This window comes from Rana temporaria, chromosome 9, assembly GCF_905171775.1.
Source record: "Rana temporaria chromosome 9, aRanTem1.1, whole genome shotgun sequence".
NCBI classification, from domain to species: domain Eukaryota; kingdom Metazoa; phylum Chordata; class Amphibia; order Anura; family Ranidae; genus Rana; species Rana temporaria.
In genome coordinates, this window is record NC_053497.1 from 70,882,234 (window position 1) to 70,908,263 (window position 26,030).

The window sequence follows — 26,030 nt, forward strand, 5'->3', positions numbered from 1 at the left end:
AAATAAAATATGTATACAAAATGACTCTATGCTAAAGGCTGAACTACCACTGATGTGTACTAAGAACAGTGCTGACAGCTCCTGATGAAATTCACTGAGATGAAATGCGTTAAGCGGAGTCAGTGACATCAGTACACCAGGCAGATCAGGAAATTAGTGATTCAGCTGCAATCCTCCCACCCATCCTCTCATACTGAAATATATGGACCAGGCTTGTCCAATCTGTGGCTCAAGGCGGCTAGGAGTGCGGCCCAACACAAAATGGAACCCGTTTAACCTGTTGGAGTATAAAGGAAAAAAACAAGTTGCACTTTATATTGTCTTTATTAAAGTGGATGTAAACCCCAAAAAATGTTTTAATTTTTTTTGATGTCACAATGTAGAGTATAAGATTTCCTATCATCTGTGCCCAGTTATGCCATACAGAGTTAATCCAGCTCTGAGCAATCCTCTTATTGTGCAGTGAAAATTAACAGACTTCCAGATAAAACCCTGTCTAAATACAAAGTCCATGCATTGTCCGCTGTGTGGCCTTTTATAGAAAAGCTGTGTGTCTTTCCAAATCATGTCGAATGAATTTACGTAATTTAGCACAGGTGGCCTCCTCCAAGCATGGTGTAGAAACATCTCAGCAATGATCAAGAGAAATGGGAGGTAACTGAACTAAATTTCACTAAAGTGTTGTTGCAAATATATATGCCGATGTGATATTTCAGATTTTCCTTTTTCATACATTTGCAAACATTTCTAAAATCCCCACCCAGACCTGTGATCACAGCATCTGCTAGGAGGAAGTACTCCAGCACCAACTTCCTTTGCATCGGAGATGGCATCATGGCTCTAAAGCACCAAAAAGCACCTGCACTGAGGTCTTACGTATAAAACATATCTTTTATTTATGTTACAAAAATGGCAGTATGAAACTTAAAGCGATTAATTGACATGCTTCCGACCGGCGCATACAGCGCGTCGCGAGTTGCCGAAAGAAGCCGAACGTCGGTGCGCAGGCGCCGTATAGAGCCGACTCGCAGTCCGGCTTCTTTCGGCAACTCGTGACGCGCTGTATGCGCCGGTCGGAAGCATGTCAATCAATTAGGAAACGCCCAGTCCCGCAGATTATACCCGGAAGCCGCGATGAACATATATACATATATATATATATATATATATATATATATATATATATATATATAAATTAAACGGTATGTACGGCAAAAATAAATAATAAAACAGCCGATTGTCATTCTAACAACTCGCCTGAATGTAATGTTAAATTTTTTTTCTTGGGTGAACCCCCGCTTTAAGCAATTCCATTCAAGCCCCTAGGGAAAATTTCAAAACAATAATGGTTCTTTATCTGGCTCAATGTCTACAGTACAGACCCTAAGTTTAGAAGCTTAAAGCGGAGTTCCACCCAAAAGTGGAAACTCTGCTTATCTGCCTCGTCTGATGCCACATTTGGCACTTTTTGGGAGGGAGAGGGGAGCCGGTACCTATTTTGACAGGTACCTGTCCCCACTTCAAAGAGATCTTGCCATTGCGAGATCACTCGGAAGTTTGGCCCCCCTAATCCTTCCCCTGCCGGCGGGCCATTTAGGAAGCGCAGCGAGCTTCGCGCATGCGCAGTAGGGAACCAGCTGTGAAGCCGCAAGGCTTCGCTGCCTGCTCCCCTTAAAGGCAATGGGGGCGGCAGCACCCAAGAGCTGATGGGAACATCGGCTTGGGTGCTGACATCGCTGGATTCCAGGACAGGCAAGTGTCCTAATATTAAGGCCAATATCACACTGAGGCGCTTTACAGGCACTATAGCGCTAAAAATAACGCATGTAAAGCATCTCTCCTGTCACTCAAGTGTGCTTTAACTTATCCCTTGTAGTTCAAAACATTGCTATGGATTAAATTAAATTTACCTTAATGCCATTATAAACATTTCTATCTGCACCTTGTGTTTTTACCTGCATAAAATGTGCACCGATCATGTATTAAAATGGTGACATTTGTACTTCACAGACTATAGTAAATCTTCACCTTCCTGTGTTAGAAATTATCCACACTGTGTAAGCAGGAATATTTCAGCTGCGTTTTACTTTATTTACTGCCCCTACATTACTATATACAAAGACAAAGACAATAGACATATAACCAGACCAACAACCTACCACAAGAGTCTTGAAGGATGCTGTGACTCGGAGTACATCTTTATGATCTGGATGAGCTTCCTGTTAAAAAAAAGAAAGAAAAAGGGAATATCATAATTATATCAAAATGTTTCAAAAGTAAAACACATTTGTAACTCAATCCTTTAATGTGGTAGCTGCTTTAGTTTTCTTTTCTTTTTTCTGGCTTTTTTTTCTATTTTCAAGGTGTGATTCTGTCAGTAACACACTTATGCCGCGTACACATGATCGTTTTTAATGTCATGGAAGAAAACAACGCTTTTCTCAACGCGATTCTTGTCAAGCCTGCCTTGCATACACACGATCTTGGAAAAAAAAATGCCCGAGCAAAGAGCGATGACATACAACACGTACGACGGCACTATAAAGGGGAAGTTCCATTCGAATGGCGCCACCCTTTGGGCTGCTTTTGCTGATTTTGTGTTTGTAAAAATTTGGTGAGAGACGATTCGCGCTTTTCAGTCTGTTACAGCGTGACGAATGTGCCATCTCTATTACAAACGCTAGTTTTACCAGAACAAGTGCTCCCGTCTCATAACTTGCTTCTGAGCATGCCCGTTTTTTCCCCCGTCATTAAAGCCTACACACAACCGGTTTTCATGGCGTGAAAAACGACAACGTGAAAAACGACAAGAAAAAATGGAGCATGTTCTAAATTTTTTAATGGCCATTTTTCACGTCGAAAAAAAATCAGCTTCCAGGTTTATTGTCAAGCTTAAGTGAATAAGCTGAAGCTAGAAGCCGATTGGCTACAATACACACCTGCACCCCATTTTGCATTCTCAAGTTTTATTGTCTGAGGCTAGGTTCACACCTGTGCTTTTTTAGTGCATTTTGCAGAAATGTGCTTTTCAGCTGCTGTTTTTTTTGGAAAAGGTCTGACTTTTTTCCCACAGCAGATTGCATTTTGAGTGCAATACACTTCAATGACTTTTTTTTCCCTAACAGTAAATAGCTGGTTGGTAAATAGCTGGTTGTTAAAGAGCGGGTGGCGCCACATCCTTAAACAACCGATGACTAATCAGCGGTCAGCGGAATTTGCCGCTGACAGCTGAATGTAAACCAAAGAATGCTGGCATTAAACTTTTAAGAAAACTGTCCCCCCCCCCCCCCCCCAATCCCTTTAGGTCTGGTACAGATTTTAAAGGGCTACCCCATGAAAAAATATAAAGAAAAATGGCAAAATCCATACCAAACCCTTAACCGAGCACACAACCCGGCAGGCCAGGAAGGGGGGGGTGTGAGCAAACCCCCCCCCCCCCCCCCAAGTTATACCAGGCCACATGCCCTAAGCATGCTGACGAGGACAAGGGCCTCTTGCCCACAACCCTGGCCTATGGTTGTCTGCTGGGGGTGGGGGGGTTATAACAAGCAAAGTTCCCAGATCCCAGCCCCCCCCCCCCCATATGAATGACAGCTGATAAGTCATCGGTTGTTAAAGCGGGAGTAAACCCAATTTTTTTTTTTTAACATTAGATTGAGCCTAATTAAGGGGAGCAGAAATGGGTATTTTTTTTAAATCAATGCAGTACTTACCGTTTTCGAGATAGATGTTCTCCCGCCGCTTCCGGGTATGATCTTCGGGACTGGGCGTTAGTATTTGATTGACAGCCTTCCGACGGTCGCATACAGCGCGTCACCAGTTGCCGAAAGAAGCCGAACGTCGGTGCGGCTCTATACAGCGCCTGCGCACAGACGTTCGGCTACTTTCGGAAAATCGTGACGCGCTGTATGCGACGGTCGGAAGGCTTAAATCAAATAGGAACGCCCAGTCCCGCAGCCCATACCCGGAAGCAGCGGGAGAACATCTATCTCAAAAATGGTAAGTACGGCATTGATTTAAAAAAAAATACCCGTTTCTGCTCCCCTTAAATAGCCTCAATCTAATGTTAAACATTTATTTTTTGGGTGAACCTCCTCTTTAAGGAAGCTCCTTAACAACTGGCTATACACAGTTTGTGAAGGAAAAAAAACTAAAATGCATGAAAACTTATGCAAAAATGCATCAAAAATGCACCACAAAATCACATCAACTGCATAGAATGCATTAAGATAAAAAACCTTCTGACTTTACAACCGCTTATATTGAACAAGGTGAATTTATAAGCCGATTGGCTACCATGCAGCACCTGCACCAGATTCTGCACTCTATTTTTAGTAAATCAACCCCTATATGTTCTGTGCTGATGAGGGAATCAAGCAATTTTCTTTCCTTCCACCTGTGATGGTTGGAAAGAACAATGAATAATGTAAGACCTGCATCATCCATAGCATGTGATGCAGTGGCTTCTATAGAGAGATTAGAAATACTTGTTGGCTACCACAACGTACAATTTATGTATAGTGTAAAAATATAAATGTTAATTCACCCTACTTTTCTGATGACATCTTGTTTAATGCCTTATATTCTGCTAGAGTGCTTTATATATGAACTCAGCATTTCTACTGTTATGCTAAATTGTACCGTACTACATCTACTGGCATCTTAATACCAATTTTACACAGTGGCAATCAGCTATTCAGAAGTAGAACCTATCATTAACAGCTGTGTGTGAGCCATCTTCATGCAATACCTCAAGCCCACACTGCACTACAGAGATAGAGAAATCATGAAAAGGTGTCATTCAAATGTGTTTATTACTATGCAAATTATCTTTGGCTATTTACAGAGAATGCTGGATGAAAAAATTGAGTAGGCTGCCCTGTTTTTCTACATACAGTAAATTTATGGATTTCATTGAGAGACAGCGAAACACAGGAATACTACTTTTCCATGGAACCAACAGCAAGAGGTAGAAAATATACAAAATTATAATTTCATGTTTCATACACTCACTTCTGATCCTTTTACATTTAAAAGGGGAAGTAAACTCCCCTTTGTTTGTACCTAAAAGGTAAGCCTGTAAAAAGGCTTACCCATCGGTACTGTAAGGATCTTCTAAACTTGCAGAGTTTAGGAGATATTTTCTGTATACATCGGCTATTACGACATCGGCACATGCGCTCTGAAAGAATGGTTGCCCATGCCGCTCCCTGTGCGGGAGAGTGATATCATCGTGGGTCTGGCCAATCACATCGGTAGAGCCCGCTAACCTGGAAGAAACACTGGGAAAGATGATGCCAGTGTCAGCGGTGTGTGAGCACCACTGGAGGGCTTTGTTCTAAGGTAAGTATTTCATAATAAGCTAGTATGCTATGCATACCAGTTCATTATGCCTTTGTCTTACAGAGTTTTTTTGTTTTTATGGGGGTATACAATCTCTTTAAGAGGCCTTGCTAGTAGCAAAGTGTTATATTATTCCAGACATTTTTCTACTCATTAAAGGGGTTGTTAACCCACTGTCGTGACTTTGCATAATCCTCTTGGTTTCCCTTAGCCTGTGCCCCCCTGTCTCTGTGTTATACTTAAAATAAAATTATGTAAATACCAGATTTCAATGCGCCGCTCAGCGATCACATGATCGGCCAGCTTTCTCTTCTTCCTGTCTAACAGCTAGAGCGGGATGGTTTGAAATTCCCCTGTGGACTCACTCAGGAGAAGAGAGGAGAAAGGTGTTTGGTCAAGTGATCGCCAAGCGGCGCATTGAAATCCGGTATTTATAGCATTTTTTTTTTAATAACACAGAGACATAGGAAAATGCAAAGCATTAACAATTATTTAAGCAACAGGAAGGGGGGGTTGGGCTGTGACACAGAGCTGACAGGCAGGGAGGGAGAGGAGGACAAAAGGGGACAAAGGATAGCAGAGTGCAGGGCTGCGGCTGACAGAGGCACGTACACTGACCACGGTGTCAGAGCTCAGAAGCCCTGATATATCGTGGTCATCATACAGAGGGGAGGGCAGAAACTGGCAGGATCAGCCAGATGTTATAGGGGGCCAACCTACACAGCACAAGCACGGTACTATATAAAATGCTTTAAAGGAGAAGGATCTTTATTGTTTGGGGGTTAACGAAGCTTTAAAAAAAAAAACTACACTCCTACCTTACTACTCTTACCTCTAATGAGCAAGATTAGGATAGTGTGAAAAGAATAACCACCAATGGTGATGTAGACACAAGGGATAATCTGACCACAGTACTAGCGCTTCTTTACTTTATCAAAACAGGAAGCTTACCGTAGCTTTTTTATTATTATTATTTTTTTTATGAACTACTGTTGGAGACATTTACCCCTCACTTCTTGACTGGTGGAACAACAGAAAATCTCAACAATGTCTGTGAAGGTTCTCATTTATCCAGGTCATAGTAGCTAGTAGTGCTTGTTAAGAAAAAAATGGACTTGTTCAGCAACATTGAAATATTACAGAAGAAGCTCAGATGAATGTTACTACCGTGTTTACCCGAAAATAAAACATACCCATAAAATAAGCCATAGCAGGATTTCGAAACATTTGCGCAATATAAGACATACCCCGAAAATAAGACAGTGATAGGCGTGGCTATGCGTACCAGCGCAGAGCGATAAAGAAGACGCAAGACATAGTGATAGGCATGGCTATGTAGGGTACTGGTGCAGAGCGGTAAAGAAGTCGGGCAGCCCTTTTCACCTGCCACATCATGACAGCTGCCATCTCGGAGGTGACCGGAGAGGTGCGGGCAGCCCCATGAATAAGGTCAAGCATTTGCCCTTGCAATGGCACCACAATTCGACATATCCCCAGAATTCAAAGCATCACAACACTGGCTGGATGGCTTTCTTCAGCGATATGAACTGTTTCTCAGAAAATCAACAACACTGTTTAGGTTGGAAGATGCTGAAGTTATTAAGCAAGTCCTTTGTTGATGGCATCAACTCTTCTAAATACAAACTTTGCAACATGATTGCTATGGATGAAACTGCAGTGTTTATGGATCAAGGAGCCCAAACAACAGGGGTGCCTCCTCAATCTACGGTCCCTCCACTGGTCACGTGTTACCTGTATTTTGGCAATTCGTCTGGATGGAACAAAAGCCACACCTGCTATCATCACTAAGGGCAAGAAAGATAAGATTGAACGTGTTTCCAGCATTTATGCTCTTGAAACCGAAAAAACCTGGTGCACACAAGCAGTTATAAGAAAGTGGCTTGATTTAATGCTGCCACTTGTTTTGCAAAGTGGCCAAAGAGGTCTGCTAGTCTGGGATTCGGCCAGCACTCACTGTGTTAAAGACATGAAGAGAAGAATCAAACAAATAATGATTCCTGCAGGAATGACTGCCTATCTGCAGACTCTTGATATTGCAATAAACAAGCCATTCAAAGACCATTTGCGTATGGAAATTAATGACTACGTTGAAAATAGAATGGCAAGAAATCAGCGTGGAAACTTTGTGAAACCTAGCCTGCAAGAGGTCGTGATTTGGGTGAAGAATTCATGGGATAAAATCGCTGACAGTGTTGTTGCCAATGCACTCCAAGCAGGTTACATGGATAAGAGCTGCTCATTTAATAACGGCTCTACTGCTCGACATGAAAGATTGGGGCCAATGGTTCTAAAGGAAATGGAGTCGCCAGAAATTCAGGATGGAATTCCGAGTTTGGAGAGTTATGACGATGCTCCAGAAGAAGACGACTTAACTGTATTTTAATAAATGTAGATTGTTGCATCATACTTAATAAAAATAAGACATCCCCTGAAAATAAGCCATAGTGTATCTTCTTGAGGAAAAATAAATATAAGACAGTGTCTTATTTTCGGATAAACACGGTAATTACTACTAGTTTCTTAACAATAAGACAAACAGCAATACAAGTAAAACTAAAAAGTAATTTCTAATTTAAACCCTCTTTTCGGGCGCAAGAAAAAAAAAAGTACCCTTGGAACGGGGACCCTTCATCTTGCAAGAACTAAAATCATATTTTTGTCGAAAGGTAAAGGAATAAGGACTAATACCTTATTCTTTACTCCTGCTCGGTCTATAGTTATAGTTACATTCTCTGTTTGGCAAGGTTGAATAAAGACACCAGTCCATCTCTTCATCCTGAGTGAGCATGTGTATTTATGTCATTACCATTTTCCATTACCTGTACACAGTGTTTGCTAAGAAACTCATCTAAATATTTTTTTTAATTCACACTCCCCGCTGACACCACCAAATGCAGAAGGGAGTTCCTCATCCTTACCGCTCCAACAGTAAAGAACCCTTTATGCAGTTTAAGATTGAACCGCTTCTTCTTTAGACACCTTAGGTTAAATGCTAGAGTCATGAATGTCGGGTCCCTTCAGCTGTGCAAAGTCTCCCCAGTAAAGCCTAGTACACACACAGGCAGAATGTCAGGTGGCATTGGTGGGTTCAATAGAAACTGGAGGACATTCGGCCTGTGCATAATGCAGTCAGTTCAGCCTGCTTCTTTTGAAGGGGCATGATGGAAAAAGGTCTTACTGATCAGTGCTTTCAGCCAATAGCTGAGAGCACTGACCTGAGAGTTCTGGCGGGGGGTCGTCCCTGCCAAAACACAATAGCACAGCAGGGGAGATAGATGTACTAACATCACATAATTAGTACATCGGCTCCTCCTGAGCTGTCAGTTTTTTTCATTCAGCCCTGCTGGGTTGAGTGAACAAAAAAAAAATTGTAGTATGTACTAAGCTTAAGGCACTCTGGCCATGGTCACATGCCTACCTCTGTCACATACAACGCATTGCAGTGTACGGAATGATGCCAAAGGCCACCCGCAGCCTGGAGTGCCAGAGGGAGAATAGGAGAGCACCGGAGCAGGGGTAGGTTAGATAATACAGCCCCATTATTTTTCCCAGACTTTAGAATATTAAACCCTTTGCAGTGCAGGGAGCCCCACTACAAAGGGTATTTTTCTTCCAGCCCAGAGTTGGGTTTTAAGGCTAGTTAACTATCCACATAGGAAAACAATACATTTTTCTGTGTGGACTAGTGCTCTGGCGTTCCTGCTTTAGGATCATTGCTTTACCGTTTTTAGAGTCACATTTCATTTATTCCTATGCACCACACCTACGGTGGGCAGAAACAGACACCGTGGGCCAGATTCAAGAAGCAATTGCGCCCCTGTAACCATAGGTTACACGGCGCAATTGCTTACTTGCTCCGGCGTAGCGAATGCTCCTGATTCAGGAAACATCGCTACGCCGACTGCAGCCTAAAATTTGCGTGGCATAAGGCTCTTATGCCACGCAGATTTTAGGCTGCATTCTTGTGTTGACCGCTAGGGGGCGCTCCCATTGCGATCAGCGTATAGTATGCAAATTGCATACCAACACCGATTCACAAAGTTGCGCAGGCCCTGCGTACGCAAGGTACGGAGTTTCCGTACGGCATCTTTAGCGTAAGGCTGCTCCTGCTAATAGCAGGCGCAGCCAATGCTAAAGTATAGCCGCCCTTCCCGCGACGTGAAATTTGAATTTCACGTCGTTTGCGTAAATGATTCGTGAATGGCGCTGGACGCCATTCACGTTCACTTTGAAGCAAATGACGTCCTTGCGACGTCATTTGCCGCAATGCACGTCGGGAAAGTGTCCCGACGGAGCATGCGCTCTACGCTCGGCGTGGGAGCGCGCCTAATTTAAATGATTCCCGCCCCCGGCGGGATCATTTACATTGCGCGCGCTTACGCCGGGCAATTTTGCCGGCGCGCCCTCGCAATTTACGGAGCTACTGCTTCGTGAATCGAGGGCAGCGCAAAATATTTGCGGGGGTGCAGGGCAAAATCGTTGCCCTGCGCCTCCGCAAATATAGCGCAAATGTACCTGAATCTGGGCCAGAGACTTCAGCACAGTTCCGGTCCATTACAGGATAATGCATACAGAAAGCTTTTTTTCTGCATCTCCCTGCGCTGCACCCGGGGGCTCCATTTTGGTGTCAACAAAATTGTTTTCTGTGCGCCCTTGAAGAGACATCTGTTGCAGTGTGAGCAAGAAAGAGGTGTTTCATATCTCATTTAACATGCATTAACCATAGTAATTCCCACATATTGGAAGTAAGCTGATACAACAGAATCCACAGCCTGTCGGATTGCATCATAACTGAAGCAAACTATTGTGTGAGTCAGCTATATTTTAGAATTACCGCATTTATTCAGCTAGTAATGTACAGCACAGGGAGTACCTGGGAAAGGGCTTACATTGCCCTTTCCCAAGCACTCACCTGGGGAGTATGCAGAACAACCTTTGTGATCTGTTGTACATTAGAAGCTGTGATAGCAGTTACATAAATGGGCTAATGGGCTAATCTCAGAAAGCAGCGGAGTGCTGGGACTATTATTTTTAGTTACATTATTTATTTATCATACTGTAAAGCTATATATGGTCTGTGTGCCAAAATACCAAAGTCTTGTGTACCAGGGCTCAAAAGTCCTGAGCCACTAGCCAGGCCTTAAAAAGTTACTCACCACCGTTTGCCCCAACCAACCCCTACCCTGCCCCTAAACACGCCCTTGTAAATTATCTCATGAAATGTTTTATGCAGAATTAAGTTACAAAAATAAATATTTACAATAACAATATTAACATAAAGAATCAGACTTCAAAGTTCCCCTTTACATCACAGTCCACAAAGCTGTCCCTTACATCAGAGTCTGCAGCATTCCCCCTAACATTATGGTTTGCAGTGTTTCCCTTTACATCAGAGTCCGCTCTCTGCAGTATTGCCCTTTACATCAACGTTCCCCTTTGTGTTCGGGTTTGCAGAGTTCCCCTTATGCCTGAATACTTCCTTCAGGCATGTGGGTAGATGTGCCAACTGGCTCTACCATGGCACATTAACCCAGCACTGGAGGAGCAGGAGACTGTCCAGAAGATCCACTTTAAAGGAGATTGTACAGTGTATGGCCATCTTACAGAAGATTGTACAATCAGGTTGGACAGCATATGGCCATTTACAATCAGATTGGACAGCGAAGGACCATCTTACAGAAGATTTTACAATCTGATTAGATGGCGTACGGCCATTCACAATTAGATTGGACAGTGTACAGCCATTCACAATTAGATTGGACAGTGTACAGCCATTCACAATCAGTTAGGACAGCACAGGGCCATTTGCAATCAGATTGGACAGTGTTTGGCCATCTGCTCTCTCTCTCCATCTGTCAGCATGCAGCCTGGTATTGGTCTGCAGACGTGCAACTACAAGTCTCAGCACAGATATGAGGTAGAATAACAGCTCCTGCAGACACTCCGATTGGACATTATTGGTGAACTACAATTCCAAGTATGTCTTGGCACTGTTCCGCATGCAGGGTCCTCTGGGACTTGTAGTCCTCCCTGGCTGGTGTTACCCTCTGGTGGAGAGGACAGCTATACTACCTCCGTCCGGTTTCAAGTCTCTACTCTTCCCGCCTCCCCTGTACTCACCCTCCTTAGGGCACACCGTCTAGGGCTCTGAGGCGGCAGCTGGTGCTCATGCGATACCTCCACATTCGGGCCGCCATGTTCCCGGTCCAGCTGCCATTGCTGTAGCCTGTAATTCGTAAAAGGCGCCTTTGCAGTGATGTCGCCAACCATAAGCCCAGCTGCCCCACCCCCTGTCTGAGCCCGGGCTGGACTTGGAACTGCACCTGTGCAGTTCCAAACCGTGCCCGCGGACATATTTTTTTCACAGGCAGCAGTCTTCCATAACAGAAGATTGGCAGCCTTGCTTCATGCTCGCCCTCAACTTATTTCCACTCGCCAAATGTAAGCAGGCAAGTGGAAATTTTGAGGGCTGTTGTGTACTAAGGAGAAACTAAAATGGTTTGGGATTTTACTTTTTTTTTGTTTATGCATGTGCATTGGCACCTATGAAAGAATTCCCAAAGCACTCCATGGATTGTTTTTGAAGAGGAAACACTGCAAAGGGTATTTCCTTTTTGCTTCTCTTCTGCTAACTGAAACAAGCCATGGGGGGAGATGGGAGCAGGAGTCACTGATCCGACTCATTCACTAGCTTATAGATATGTCAGCTTGAGCTATTGAGCTCTATAAGTGGCAGTAAGGAAAAAGAAAAAAGCCAGCTAGGTGCTCAAAGTGACCCCAGTCGCTAGGAAAAACAAAACAGTATAACTAAAAGGCATAACTTTTTTTTCTAGTTTTGGATAGAGTGCAGAGGAATTAGAATACATGTTAGGGAGAATCAACCTCTCTATTTGTCCAGCATCGTTGAAAGTAAAAGAAAATCCCAAATTCTGGGTTGTCGCCAGAAAGGGAAAACCTTCCAATGGGGACACCAACTCTGGTGACCTGGGGGTCCCCAAGTAATTACAATCATTCACAGGGATTTCCTCTCACTTTCTGTTTGGCTATGGGACAGGAAGTGAAGTGAAATCCCTGCAAAGTGATACAGATGGCAATTTTTTTTTTTAAATATGACAGGGGTTATAACCCTCCCTAACTCTGTCCAAAATAAAAAAATTAAATAAAAAAGGTTTTGTCTATATACTTTAACCGCTTAACGACCGCCACATGTATATGTACGTCCACAGAATGTACATCCCCGCCTTTCCGCAGGTCGGGGGTCCGATCAGGACCCCCCCGCTACATGCGGCGGTCGGAAACCCGCGGGGAGCGATCCGGGAAGAGGGCGCGGCTATTCGTTTCTAGCCGCCCCCTCGCGATCGCTCCCCAGAGCTGAAGAACGGGGAGAGCCGTATGTAAAACACGGCTTCCCCGTGCTTCACTGTGGCGGCGTATCGATCGAGTGATCCTTTTATAGGGAGACTCGATCGATGACGTCAGACCTACAGCCACACCCCCTACAGTTGTAAACACACACTAAGTGAACCCCAACTCCTTCAGCGCCCCCTGTGGTTAACTCCCAAACTGCAACTGTCATTTTCACAATAAACAATGCAATTTAAAATGCATTTGTTGCTGTGAAAATGACAATGGTCCCAAAAATGTGTCAAAATTGTCCGCCGTAATGTCGCAGTCACGGAAAAAAAAAATTGCTGATCGCCGCCATTAGTAGTAAAAAAAAAAAAATAATAATAAAACTATCCCCTATTTTGTAAACGCTATAAATTGTGCGCAAACCAATCGATAAACGCTTATTGCGATATTTTTTACCAAATATAGGTAGAAGAATACGTATCGGCCTAAACTGCGGAATTTTTTTTTTTTATATATGTTTTTGGGGGATATTTATTATAGCAAAAAGTAAAAAATATTGAATTTTTTTCAAAATTGTCGCTCTATTTTTGTTTATAGCGCAAAAAATAAAAACCGCAGAGGTGATCAAATACCACCAAAAGAAAGCTCTATTTGTGGGGAAAAAAGGACGTCAATTTTGTTTGGGAGCCACGTCGCACGACCGCGCAATTGTCTGTTAAAGCGACGCAGTGCCGAATTGTAAAAACGCCTTTGGGCATTTAGGAGCATATTGGTCCGGGGCTTAAGTGGTTAAAGACAGCCTTTAATGTTTATTAACCTTTATTTCTCAAACCAGCACTGCTTGGTTGTACTCAAACTATACTAACAAACTGTTCATTGTTTCTTGCATTGTCTAATTGGCCATATGTTGCTGCCACTTTTAACCACATTCTCACATATCACAAAATAAATAAATACGGTCATTATAAAAAAATAAGACGTTTAAAAAGAAGATTACTAATCTGTCTGGGGAGCAAAAACTCTAATCTCTGCTCTCTTGCAGAGCTCCTGCTCTTTCTGGAATGCAACATTTGTAGGGTGTGCCCCTGCTGCGTGTTGCGGTTCCACCTGCTGGATGGTAAATTACTACACAATTAGTAGAGGTGTAGAAGCCAGTGGATGGAACTGCAGTTATATATCAGACAGGAGGCTTCGTATCTTATGCAAATCTCTCTTTACTAAAGCTCATAGCAGAAATACATAAAAAACTTTATGGTAATCTAAAATAAAAAACTCAAAAAGGACTACCAATCCCAGCAGTCCCTGGGCCACGTAGCCCCTCCCAGGCCTCAGCCTATATATGGGACTGTCTGAGGTAACCACATCCTCTTTCTTTCTGCTCATCGCAGCATATCAGATAAGTACTAGATAATATATATATATTCTATATACAGCTATCAATATATTGGGCTGTGGGGAACCCCCCCCCTGCCTGCCATTTCTCTCAGCTGTTCATTCGTTATTTCATTGTGTCAATTTTATTGTCTTTTATGCGGTTTTTTCCCTGCATTATGTAAATCTACTGTAATTGTACAGGTTTTTTCTCCCCTGTGTCTCTCCCCACACTCGCCGGATGTAAGTGCGGACGCGTTCCCCTCACGCGTCCGCTGTACAGATTGGTTTCCCCCCCCCCCCCGCCTGTCCCTCCGCCGTTTCGCCTGTCAGCGATACTGCACATCAGGCGGCGCCATCTTCTCCCCTTCTTCCCTCACGTTCGCGCGCGGAGGAAGGGCGGGACTCGGCGACATCCAATCAGCGCTCTGGTAGCGTAGTCTCGCGAGACTTCGCCCCAGAGCGCGGAAGAGCGCGGGCTTTCTCCCTCACACCGCTGCCAGTGCAGATCGTCCGGTGTAGAGGTGAGGAAGTCCTGCTGTACTGCTCCCATCCTTTCCCCTTCTGCCCACCGGAGATACTTGCTATCTCAAGCCCTAATACACTTGTCACATACCTCTATGCTTACAGCAGTCTGTAAGGATATAAAAATCGTTTGACAATTGTTTTTTCTTCATTATTATATACATAGAGAGGTGGTCAGTGATTATACTCATGTCTGAAGACAATTATACTGCCCCCCTTACAGGGGAGGCTTTTACCCTTGACACTACGCAGTTTATGACAGCTGCTCAGATCCAGGATCTGATTAACATTTCTGTTCAGACGGCTCTGGCCTCGGCCATCCCGTCCAAGGGACCACGCACCTCTAAGCCTGCTATGATCAATCCGCCTCAAACTGGCGAACCGCCAAATAAGAAAGGCAAGGTTTCTTTCAAACAGAAACACACTTTAGCAGCACCTGACTCCCCGACAGGGGAAGTAAATAATGTGTTCCAGGCAGTGCCCTCCCCGGCCTGCCAACCTCAACATCCAACAGACTCTGACCGACCCCTGGGCCTCAGGGAGTTAGACATTAAGAGGCAACGGTCCTCTAGAAGGACAAAACCTGACTCCTATGTCGATTCCTCGGACGAGGACTCACCAGGTGCTTCAGGGAAAAGCGAGTCTGACGATTACGGGTCTGATGAGGACACGGCATTTCACTCCAATGCCACCCCTGATGCACAGGGAGAAGTCATTTTAGATGCATTGGGGGAACCATTTTTCCACCCGGACGCCATCGCTCACCCGCGATCTGGCGATTGGTCCCCCTTGCCTCACGTATCTCAATACGTAGAACATTGGGCCAGGAAATCCCTGGACAGACCCGCCCGCAACAAGCTACGGGCCGAATGCCCTAGACCCGCCATCCCCAACAAGGTGGTGGCCACACCAGAGGTGGACCCCATGCTGGCCAAATATCTGGCAAAATCGGGGAAACTCCCCAAAAAAGGGATTGAGCGGTCTTTTAAATCCATCCAGGAACGCATCCTAGATTTAATGGGTCCCTTGACTAAAATTCTGAACTTGTCAGAACAAGCAGCCGCTTCTGATCAACCAGTGGACCTGATACAACTACGCGGCTGGGCCCAGAGGGCTATTTGCCTAGCAGGCACGGCTAACACCTCCTGCTCAATCGAGAGGCGCCGCTCTATCTTAATGCGGCTAGACCCCCAACTCTCCCACCTGGCCGAAACCGAACCCGGCCCTTCAGCGGGCGGTATGCTCTTTGGGGATAACCTCCTCAAAGACATCAATAAATTTGTGGGACTATTCTCAGGACTTGATAAAGCCCAAACATCACTGAGGAAGTCAGGGGCCGTGAGAGTTTTTAACAGGGCCGGCAGAGGTAGAGGCCGATCTGCCGGCCGTGGTTCCACCTATAGGCCACAAAACAGAAACCCCCAATACCAGTATCAGCAGGCTCCTCCCACCTACCCCGTTCCAGTGGCGCAACCAGCACCGTTCTTTCCACCCCGTGGCAGACCATGGCGCGGACGCGGCGGACGTGGCTACACCCGATCCCGGCCTCCATTCGGTGAGTATACCCTACACTCCACAACCACACATACCAGTGGGGGGACGCCTGAGATATTTTATCCACGCCTGGTCTGCGATTACGGCAGACCCATGGATATTGCAGACGGTCGGGGGTTTCCAAGTAGAACTTCTTTCGTCACCGATGTTAAATGTGATCCCTCATCCTATCAATTTCACGCGCCACAGCGTTGCTCTAATAGAGAGCGAAATTCAGGACCTCTGGTCCAAACAGGCAATTTTAAAAGTAGAAAATTGTTCCCCGGGATTCATAAGCAATCTTTTCCTTGTCAAGAAAAAAGGGGGCGGGTTCCGTCCCGTAATAAACTTAAGAAACCTGAACCAACATGTCTGCTACAGACACTTCAAAATGGAGGGCATTCACTGCCTCCGAGACCTCCTACGACCAGGAGACTGGTTAGGGAAAATAGACCTGAAGGACGCCTATCTCACCGTCCCTATTCACACGGAGTCACAACACCTACTCCGATTCCGCTGGAAGAGTCAGATATGGCAGTTTGCCTGCCTCCCGTTCGGACTATCGTCAGCACCATGGTGTTTCACGAAGTTGATGAAACCAGTGGTGGCATTGCTACGAAGCAGAGGGGTACGCCTAATTATTTATCTGGACGACATCCTGATAATGGCGCACTCAAAGACCCTAGTTTCTCTCCACATGTCTTGGACGGTCTCCCTACTACAAACACTGGGTTTCTTAATCAACCGCGAAAAATCGGTCCTAATTCCGGCCCAGGTGATGGAATTCTTAGGTTTCCTAGTGGACACCAAACAAGCTGTCATCCGCCTCCCCAAAGCAAAATTGGCCCTAATTCGCAAAGAAATCAGGGCAGTGCTCCGCAAAGGCTCCTTGTCCTTACGGGTTCTGGCCCGCTTAGTGGGGCTCTTGGCTGCATCCATCCAGGCCATCTTCCCGGCCCCACTTCATTACAGGGCCCTTCAGAGGCTCAAGATTTTACACATTCGCCAGGGCCTCAGGTATGCGGACGAGATCCCTCTCTGCCCGGAGGCAATAGAAGAATCGCAGTGGTGGCTTCGCCACGCCGTCGAGTGGAACGGCAAGACCATCTTCAATTCCGGGCCCGACATCATCATAGAGTCGGATGCGAGTCGCCACGGCTGGGGCGCTCGCTGCGGGACAGATTCCACAGGGGGGACTTGGTCTACCTCCGAGTCGGAGTTACACATCAATGCGTTAGAACTGTTGGCGGCATTTTTTGCCGTCAAGAGCTTCATCCCACAAGCTTCCAATTGCTGCGTACTGTTCCGCATGGACAATGTGGCCGCGGTTCAGTACGTCAACCGCTTGGGTGGCACCAGATCCAGGATACTTGCAGATCTGGCGAAGGAGTTCTGGCATTTTTGCTTGGCCCGCAACATTGTCCCTATCGCGGAATATATTCCAGGAATCTCCAACACGGTAGCCGACTGGTACTCACGACACCTTGTCGACTCCAGCGACTGGCGGCTGGATCGCTCTGTATTCCGCCTTCTGGAGCGTCTTTGGGGCCCGTTGAACATAGACTTGTTCTCTTCTCGCCTCAACCACCAGCTGCCCCATTTCTTCAGCTGGAGGCCCGACCCAGAAGCATCCGCGGTGGACGCGTTCCGTCACATTTGGCCAGAAGGAACTCACTATGCGTTTCCCCCATTCCAGATGATACCCAGAGTTCTCCTCCGCGCCTCGAACCAACAGGCAACAATTGTGCTGATCACACCCTGGTGGCCGACACAACCCTGGTTCCCTCTCCTCTTGGGGATGGCCGTGGACTTTCCCAGACTGATTCCCCCTGTTCCCTTTGCTGTTGACCAACCCGTCCGGGGAACCCCATCCACTAGTGGTGGAGGGCAACCTCCACCTCCTAGCATGGCTGATTTCAGGATCGCAGAAGCGGATATTAACCTTTCAGGATCAGCTAGGGATCTCCTCGCCGTGGCCTGGGCCCCCGGGACCAGATCAACCTACCGGTATGCCTGGCGACTCTGGGTTCGTTGGTGTGATCAACGACAGGTTGATCCCATACACGCCCCTGTGTCTGCGGTGGTGAATTATTTGGCAGAATCCTTTGATTCTGGCAAATCCTACAGCTCCATCAACATATACCGTTCGGCTATATCAGCATACCACTGTCCAGTTAACTCTTTAGCTGTGGGAAAACACCCATTGGTCTGTAGACTACTGCGGGGCATTAAATTCCAACGTCCCCCTAGACCCAGATATCAGTCAACTTGGGACGTCTCCAAGTTACTTGACATGTTTGCTTCGTGGGAGGATAACGATGGATTATCCCTACGACTGCTGTCTTTCAAACTCACAGTTCTACTCTGCTTGGTCTCAATCAAGCGCGTCTCAGACGTAAGAGCGCTAGACATCTCCAGGCGCCAATTCTCGCCCCAAGGAGTCAGTTTTTCAGTGGTCCGCAGGACCAAAACGAGTATTCAATCTGTCTTCTATCCCTTCTTTTCCACTCATCCGCGACTTTGCGTGGTTCGCTGTTTACAAACTTATGAAGCATGCACGTCGGTGCTTCGACCACCGAATTTGTCCCAACTTTTGGTCTCGTACGTCAAGCCCCATCACCCAGTCTCTTCCGCCACTCTGGCACGGTGGGTACGTTCCACCATGGAAATGGCGGGCATAGACGTCTCCCTATTTGGAGCGCATTCTACTAGGGGTGCTATGGCTACGAAAATCATCTCCTCTGGAGGCTCTCTCTCTGACTTACTTAGGGCGGCTGATTGGTCCTCAGAGTCCACCTTTCGAAACTTCTATTTCAGACCGGAGGCCCATGTATCCATGTCTATTTTATAAGGTTTTATCTGCATGTATAAGTTGTTAATTCTGTTATTTGCTTTAAACTTGCATAAGATACGAAGCCTCCTGTCTGATATATAAATTGAGATTTTCCTAGCTTGTGAAGGAAAATATTAGTTATATGAAGACAGGAGGCGAGTATCTTCCCTCCCTTCCCATCCCTATTACGATTATTCTCTTCTCCTTGCAGGTTATTGAACAGTACAGTCCTGATCCTGAAATACGGATGGTTTTAAGTGACTCACAATCCCTGTTGGATTGAAGTTGGTCTGTTTTCTCCTGAAGGCGACGGCCGGTCGACCCAGAATGCTTCGGTTTTTTCCCTTGATCCCCGTTGGGATGAAGTCAGTTCGGTTGAAGCGGTCCAGTTGGTCCTTCCCTTTTCGCTCCCTTCAGACGCGGATATCGTGTGCCAATAAGGAAGTCCCTGACCATCACAAGGAGAGAGGATCGGACTTACGTTTCCTGATTGTTCGGATCTACACAAAGAAAGAGGATGTGGTTACCTCAGACAGTCCCATATATAGGCTGAGGCCTGGGAGGGGCTACGTGGCCCAGGGACTGCTGGGATTGGTAGTCCTTTTTGAGTTTTTTATTTTAGATTACCATAAAGTTTTTTATGTATTTCTGCTATGAGCTTTAGTAAAGAGAGATTTGCATAAGATACTCGCCTCCTGTCTTCATATAACTAATATTTTCCTTCACAAGCTAGGAAAATCTCAATTTATCTTAACAGGCTGCTTTACTTCAGTATTTCTTTTTTAAATGGAGAACTTCAATGTTTCTCATGGGAAATCTGAGAAAGCTCTTGTCTGAGACACACTGACATATGTGGCTCCATATTTATCAAAGTGGACTTTATTTGAAATATACCAATTGCCCATCTCAAATATCAGGTATGGCCTACCTCTCATATCAATAACCTATGTCTATTTTGTATGCAGCAGCAGTAAAGAGGAGCCTACCTGGATTTTCTTTTCACTTTGCTATAGATGGCAAACTGGAGGGGAGGGGGGCATTAGGTAAATCTGTTTCTTTGCACTCAGGGCTGGACCTAGCCTATCTGATCTGGGGGTGCAGTAAAAAAAAGTCAGGGGGCATATTGTCAATAGTGTGACAGAGATGCAGAAAACCACTATTCCCTTTTCACTTTGCACGTTTCTTTAAAACAAGTCACAACCCGGAAGTAACATTTGACAGATGAAGTGAATGGAGAATGCTAGTATGTATTAGGCTGTCATTACATGTGGATGATTAAACAGAACCTGGGACCCTTTTCATTAGCTGTCCCCATCAGACCTCCCTCTTATTTCAGGGGTCCTTATCACAGTCCCTCTTTACATCAGAGTTCACCCTTTCATCAGCTATTGCCATCAGAAGAGTCAGGATGCTGTATACTTTGCAGATAGAGAAAGGAGCTGTGTGTTAGTGGGTGTCCTGACACTCCTGCTCGCCCCCTCCCCCCTCAAGAGGCTTTCTCCACACCAGGGAGAAAGCCTTGCATTACTGTGTGGAGTTACAGACAGAAGAACAGGAAGTGAGGATTTCTCAGAAGAAATAAGGACATTTAAAAGCAAAAAGGAAGGATGAGGTAAGTGAAGGAGGACTGCACTAAGGTAAAGGAAGCTATTTAGGGGGGGGGAAACTTTACCTTTACAACCCCTTTAAGCTTTTTTAGGCCACACCAGGTTAACAGGCTATTCTGCCAACAGTGTCATGATAACAGACAAACAGCATTGAGGTACATCATAAAATAGTGTGCAAAAAATGCACAATGAAAAACTTGAGAATTGAAAGAGCAAAGTATTTTGCCACCTCCCACACCTTCTTCATTCATAGCATTGTGGTTATTACAGTAAGGATTATTCAAATAAATCAAAAGGAAGTGAAGTAGTTCTGTTTATGTTGCTTTATAAAAAATAAAATCAACTGATACTTTTAGAGGCTTAATCTTTCCTAAATTTAGCCTCTGTAGTTATATCTAATAGTACTTTACAATAATAATAATAATGTTCGCAGTTGATTTTATGTGGTTACAGCTGGGACAAGGTCCTCTGGCCCCCATGGCCAGGTGTGGCTCCCCTTAAAGGAGTTGTAAAAGACAGACAGAAGTTTTTTTTTTTTTATCTTAATGCATTCAATGCTTTAAGATAAAAAAAAAAAAAACTTCTGTGTGTAGCAGCCCCCCCCCCCCAAACACCCCCCCAATTACCTACCTGAGCGCTCCTTTCTCCAGCAATGTCCACAATCCCCTCAGCTATCTAGTACACTCCTCGTGATTGGCTGAGACACGGCAGCGGCACTATTGGCTCCTGTGGCTGTCAATTAAAGTCAGTCAGCCAATCAGGGGAGAGGGGGCTGGGCCAGGTCGGGGCTCCGTGTCTGAATGATACGCCGTCGTATCCCTGTTTCTATCTATGGAACTGATCCACAGAATCAGTTTCACATAGATAGGCAGAAGATCCGACATGTGTAAGGGACTTACACTGTCGGATCTTAGGTTGCAGTACCGCAGCCGCCGCTGGGGGCATTTCTCGTCGAAATGCCGCTTCAGGTATGCAAATTAGCACTTACGGAGATCCACAAAGCTTTTACGCTTCGTTTTTTCTCCGTAAGTATTAGTTTGCCGTCGCAATATTAGGGCTGCTTTTACAAGGCCTAAACTGTTTAGACCTAGTAAAAGTAGACCCTTCTATCCCGCGTCGCTGTCTTTTTTTTTTTTTTTTCCCGCCGCAACTCGTTTTTTTTTTTTTTACGCCCGTCACGATTCTCAAAACCCGGAGCAACGTAAAACCGCGCAAAGCACTTCGGGAAAATGACGTCGGGAGAATGCGCAGTACGTCCGGCGCGGGAGCGCGCCTAATTTAAATGGGACTCGCCCCATTCAATTGGAACGCCTTGCACCGGACGGATTTAAGTTACACCGCTCAAAATTTATAGGTAAGTGCTTTGTGGATCGGGCACTTAGGTAGAGATTTTGCGGCGGTGTAACTTAAATGGCAAAAAATATTTTGCGCCGGGTTTTTGTGGATTAGGCCCTGTGTTCTGTTTATCAGGTGCACACGGAGGTCCTGTTACAAAGCAGGCAGCTGTCACACTGACAGCAGAATGGAGCATAGCCAGTTACACAGAGAGAGCCATGACCTCCCTGTGTAATTTGCAGGACTGAGCTGTCAGTTTGACAGGCAAGTCCTACACAGTGTAGGGCACAACTGGGATATAAATAGGCTGGAGAGGCTCCCACACAGCATGGCACCCAATGTGGGTGCCTCTTATGCCTCTGCCCTGGTGACAGTTCTTATTGATGTCTGATGTTGGCTGTTTCTTATCTTCTAATACACCAAGTCTCATTTTCCATCTGATGACCTACATACCATACATCGCCATTTGCAAAAGGAGTGACCTGATCTTATTCCAGCTTTGTAAAGCAGAGGAAAGAATTGAAAGCACTCTGTCAGCCATGTCTAAGTCAAGGCAAGATTTATGACCTGACTACACTATAAAAGTAAAAATGTGCCTGCCTCAAGGTCTGCATAGAATACCAGATGATCGTCACAAAGGGAATAAACACACCTGCAATGTACAGTATGCATACTATGCAGCTGAAATTATCTATTAAAAGATATCTTCAACAGCAAACTACCCATCCAATGATGTGATGGATCTTCCACCAAAGCAGCCAGGATAAAACATCAATCTTTCTTGTTCTCCTATTAAAGGCGCTATTATATATATATATATATATATATATATATATATATATATATATATATATATATATATATATATATATATATATATATATATATATATATATATATATATATATATATATATATATATATATATATATATATTTATTTATTTTTCACCATCTGTGTCCCCCAGAAAGACTTACCTTCACTCCCTGTCCTGTAGACACAAGAGGAATGGAGAGGAAATTTGTCCAAAATGAAAAAAATTTACGAATATTCTTATTGGAAGATTTCCCTTCTATTCCTGTTTTAGTGGGAAGTCAAAATTGTGGACTTTCCCTCGCTTGAAGTCCCCAGCCCCCACCAATATGCTGCATAAATATCTCTGGTCTCTTTTAGAACACACACTAAGGAACACATTTAACCCCTTGATCGCCCCCTGGTGTTAACCCCTTCCCTGCCAGTGACATTTATACAGTAATCAGTGGCTATTTTTAGGTCTGATCACTGTATAAATGTCAATGGCCCCAAAATAGTGTCAAGTGTCCGATGTGTCCGCCGCAATGTTGCAGTCCTGATAAAAAAATAAATAAATCACAGATCGCCGCCATTACTAGTAAAAAAACTAAAAATAATAAAAATGACATAAATCTATCCCCTATTTTGTAGACGCTATAACTTTTGCGCAAATCAATCAATATACGCTTACTGCGCCAAAAATATGTAGAATATATATCGTCCTATAATGATGAAGACATTTTTTTTTATATTCATTATAGCAAAAAGTACAGAATATTGTGCGTATTTCAAAATTTTAATTTTTTTGGTTTATAAAACAAATCAAATACCACCAAAATATATCTCTATTTGTGGGGAAAAAAGGACATACATTTGATTTGGGTACAACGTCGCCAGACCGCGCAATTGTCAGTTAAAGCGACGCAGTGCCGTATCACAATAAATGGCCCGGTCAGAAAGGGGACAAATGTGTTAATGCACTTTTATTGTGTCTCTTATGCGATTTATTGCCTTATGCCTAGCACAAGGATAGCACACTTTTTATTGTTTGGTTGGAGCTTGAGACACACCCTACTCGGATTGATGATTTTATATGCTGTCCGATCAATCCAATTGAGTTTTTATTGCATTTGTTTTACTTTGTTTTTTGTCACTAAGGTTTACAGTTCTTTTATAAGTGCACAAATATTATCGTGGATTTAGTAAATGACTAGATTATATATTTTATTTTAAGCTGTGCTAAATATCACAGGCCCCAGTAAACAAAACAAGTAAAAGTACATCAGTGAAATAAAACAAAGACGACTTCCCTTTGATTGGTTACAGGAAGCACTATCATGCAAAAGAGACCAGAGATATTTATGCAGCATATTGGTGGGGGCTGGGGACTTCAAGCGAGGGAAAAAACACAATTTTAAAGCAGGAATAGAAGGGAAACCTTCCAATAAAAATACTCTTCAATTTTCTTCATTTTGGACAAATTTCCTCTCCATTCCTCTTGCATCTACAGGACAGGGAGTAAAGGGAAGTCTTTCTGGGGGACACAGATGGTAAAAAAAAAAAAATATATATATAACCTGACCTGGGTTTTTATTCTTCCCTACTCTGTCAAAATCTGATAATTGATAATAAGCAGGAATACCAATCGGTCTCCTCCCCCAGTCTGTCACAACCCTCTTACAGTTAGAACACAGTTAACACCTTGATCGTAAGAACACACGATAGGTCTCCTCTCCCCTAAGAGAAACGTGATGTGTGTTTACACACGCACATCCCAGTTTTCGATCTGTCACAAGCGATCAGGGGAACCCGGCGGGTGCCTATGACATCTTAAAAGGAGGGACATAAGCTACGGCAATTTGCGCAGCCATGCCAACCTGCCACAGTAAAACTGCGGTGGCTGGTCAGCTAGCGGTTAAACATATGATAAACTCATCCTAAACTGACATACTGTGCAAATAAAGTCCACATAAAATGTGCACACATACACATATTATATATACACAGAGAAACATGTTGGGAGGGGTCTCACGTGTGACGTTATTCTGCATGTCGGCCTGACCGATTGGACCTGCTGCTTGTTTGTAACACGTGCTGTGCAATTCCTTCAAAATTGTAAATGTGATTTTATAATTTTATAAACATTTTGGTGAAATGCTAAACTATGTGGATTTTACTCTGTACTTCAATAGAGTCTATCTTGGTTTAGGAGATTGTGGAACCTTTGCATGCAAGTTCGTATATAGAGACACTTACTTGTCCAGGGATTTGGTGCCATCCTCACTCTTTGTCAGTCTTCGGGTCCCTGGCACTAGCATGTCTAGTGTGGGAAGCTGGTTGTGATTTCTTGTGGCCTCACAGTCGGCTTGCTGCTGCACATGCACAAGTCGCGTTGCTCTTTGTGAATTGTCCTGCAACCTCTTGGGACCTGTGATGTGGTCAACAGGTTGCGGTCAGGAAAGGGAGGTAGGACAACTTCTGGTGGAATCGCCTGGGTGATTCCAGAGGAAGTGGGAGTGGGTACCTGTCAGAACTAGCTACCTGATTCCCCCACCACCAAAAAAATGTACTTCCAATTTTGTTGGGCGGAGGAGGATTCTTTAAAGTGGACCTTTCCGTTTAGAGTGAAGATCAACTTTAACACACTGAGCACAAAAAGAAACATTCCCCAGTAAACTGGTAACATTTTTACCCCAGCACCTGCAGTTCACAACTTTCAATACTGATGAACTCTGCTCTTTCAGTGGTCCTTCTCTGAACTTCCAGTCTTCACTAGAAATAATTACTAGTGGACAGTAAAGCCTTGAGCCAGTCTGTTAGCCTGGAGGCAGGAGAAGCAGGTTTGTACCATGCCATCCTAGGCTGCAGGGCTGTATAGGGAGACAATTCTAATCCCTGCAGGGTGGGGCTCCACAGGATGCCACAAGAATAAGGAGCCACCCTGAGACAGAAAACCTAGCATAGGGATCATGGCACCTGCTTAAATTGGAACATAAGCAAGGACTAAGGGCCAGATTCACAAAAGAGATACGACGGCGTATCTCCTGATACGCCGTCGTATCTCTGTGATCCGGCCGTCCTAACAATGCGACTGATTCATAGAATCAATTACGCATAGCTAGCCCTAAGATCCGACAGGTGTAATTGAATTACACTGTCGGATCTTAAGGATGCAATTCTAGGCCGGCCGCTAGGTGGCGAGGCCATTGCGGTCGGCGTAGAATATGCAAATGAATAGTTACAGCGATTCCCGAACCTCCGCGCTGCCCGTCGATCCATCTTTACGTCGTTTCCGTCGAGTTACGCCGCGTAAAATT

At 44.7% G+C, this 26,030-nt stretch overlaps 1 protein-coding gene across 2 annotated transcripts in view; it reads right to left on the minus strand.

The window, feature by feature from the left end:
• ARHGEF6 (Rac/Cdc42 guanine nucleotide exchange factor 6) overlaps window positions 1-26,030 on the minus strand; it is a 174,133-nt gene that overhangs the window by 67,356 nt on the left and 80,747 nt on the right. For both annotated transcript variants that reach the window (XM_040323759.1, XM_040323758.1), the window contains exon 11: window positions 2,160-2,219. In XM_040323759.1, coding sequence (XP_040179693.1) covers window positions 2,160-2,219 — 60 coding nt within the window. The remainder of the gene's footprint in view (window positions 1-2,159; window positions 2,220-26,030) is intronic.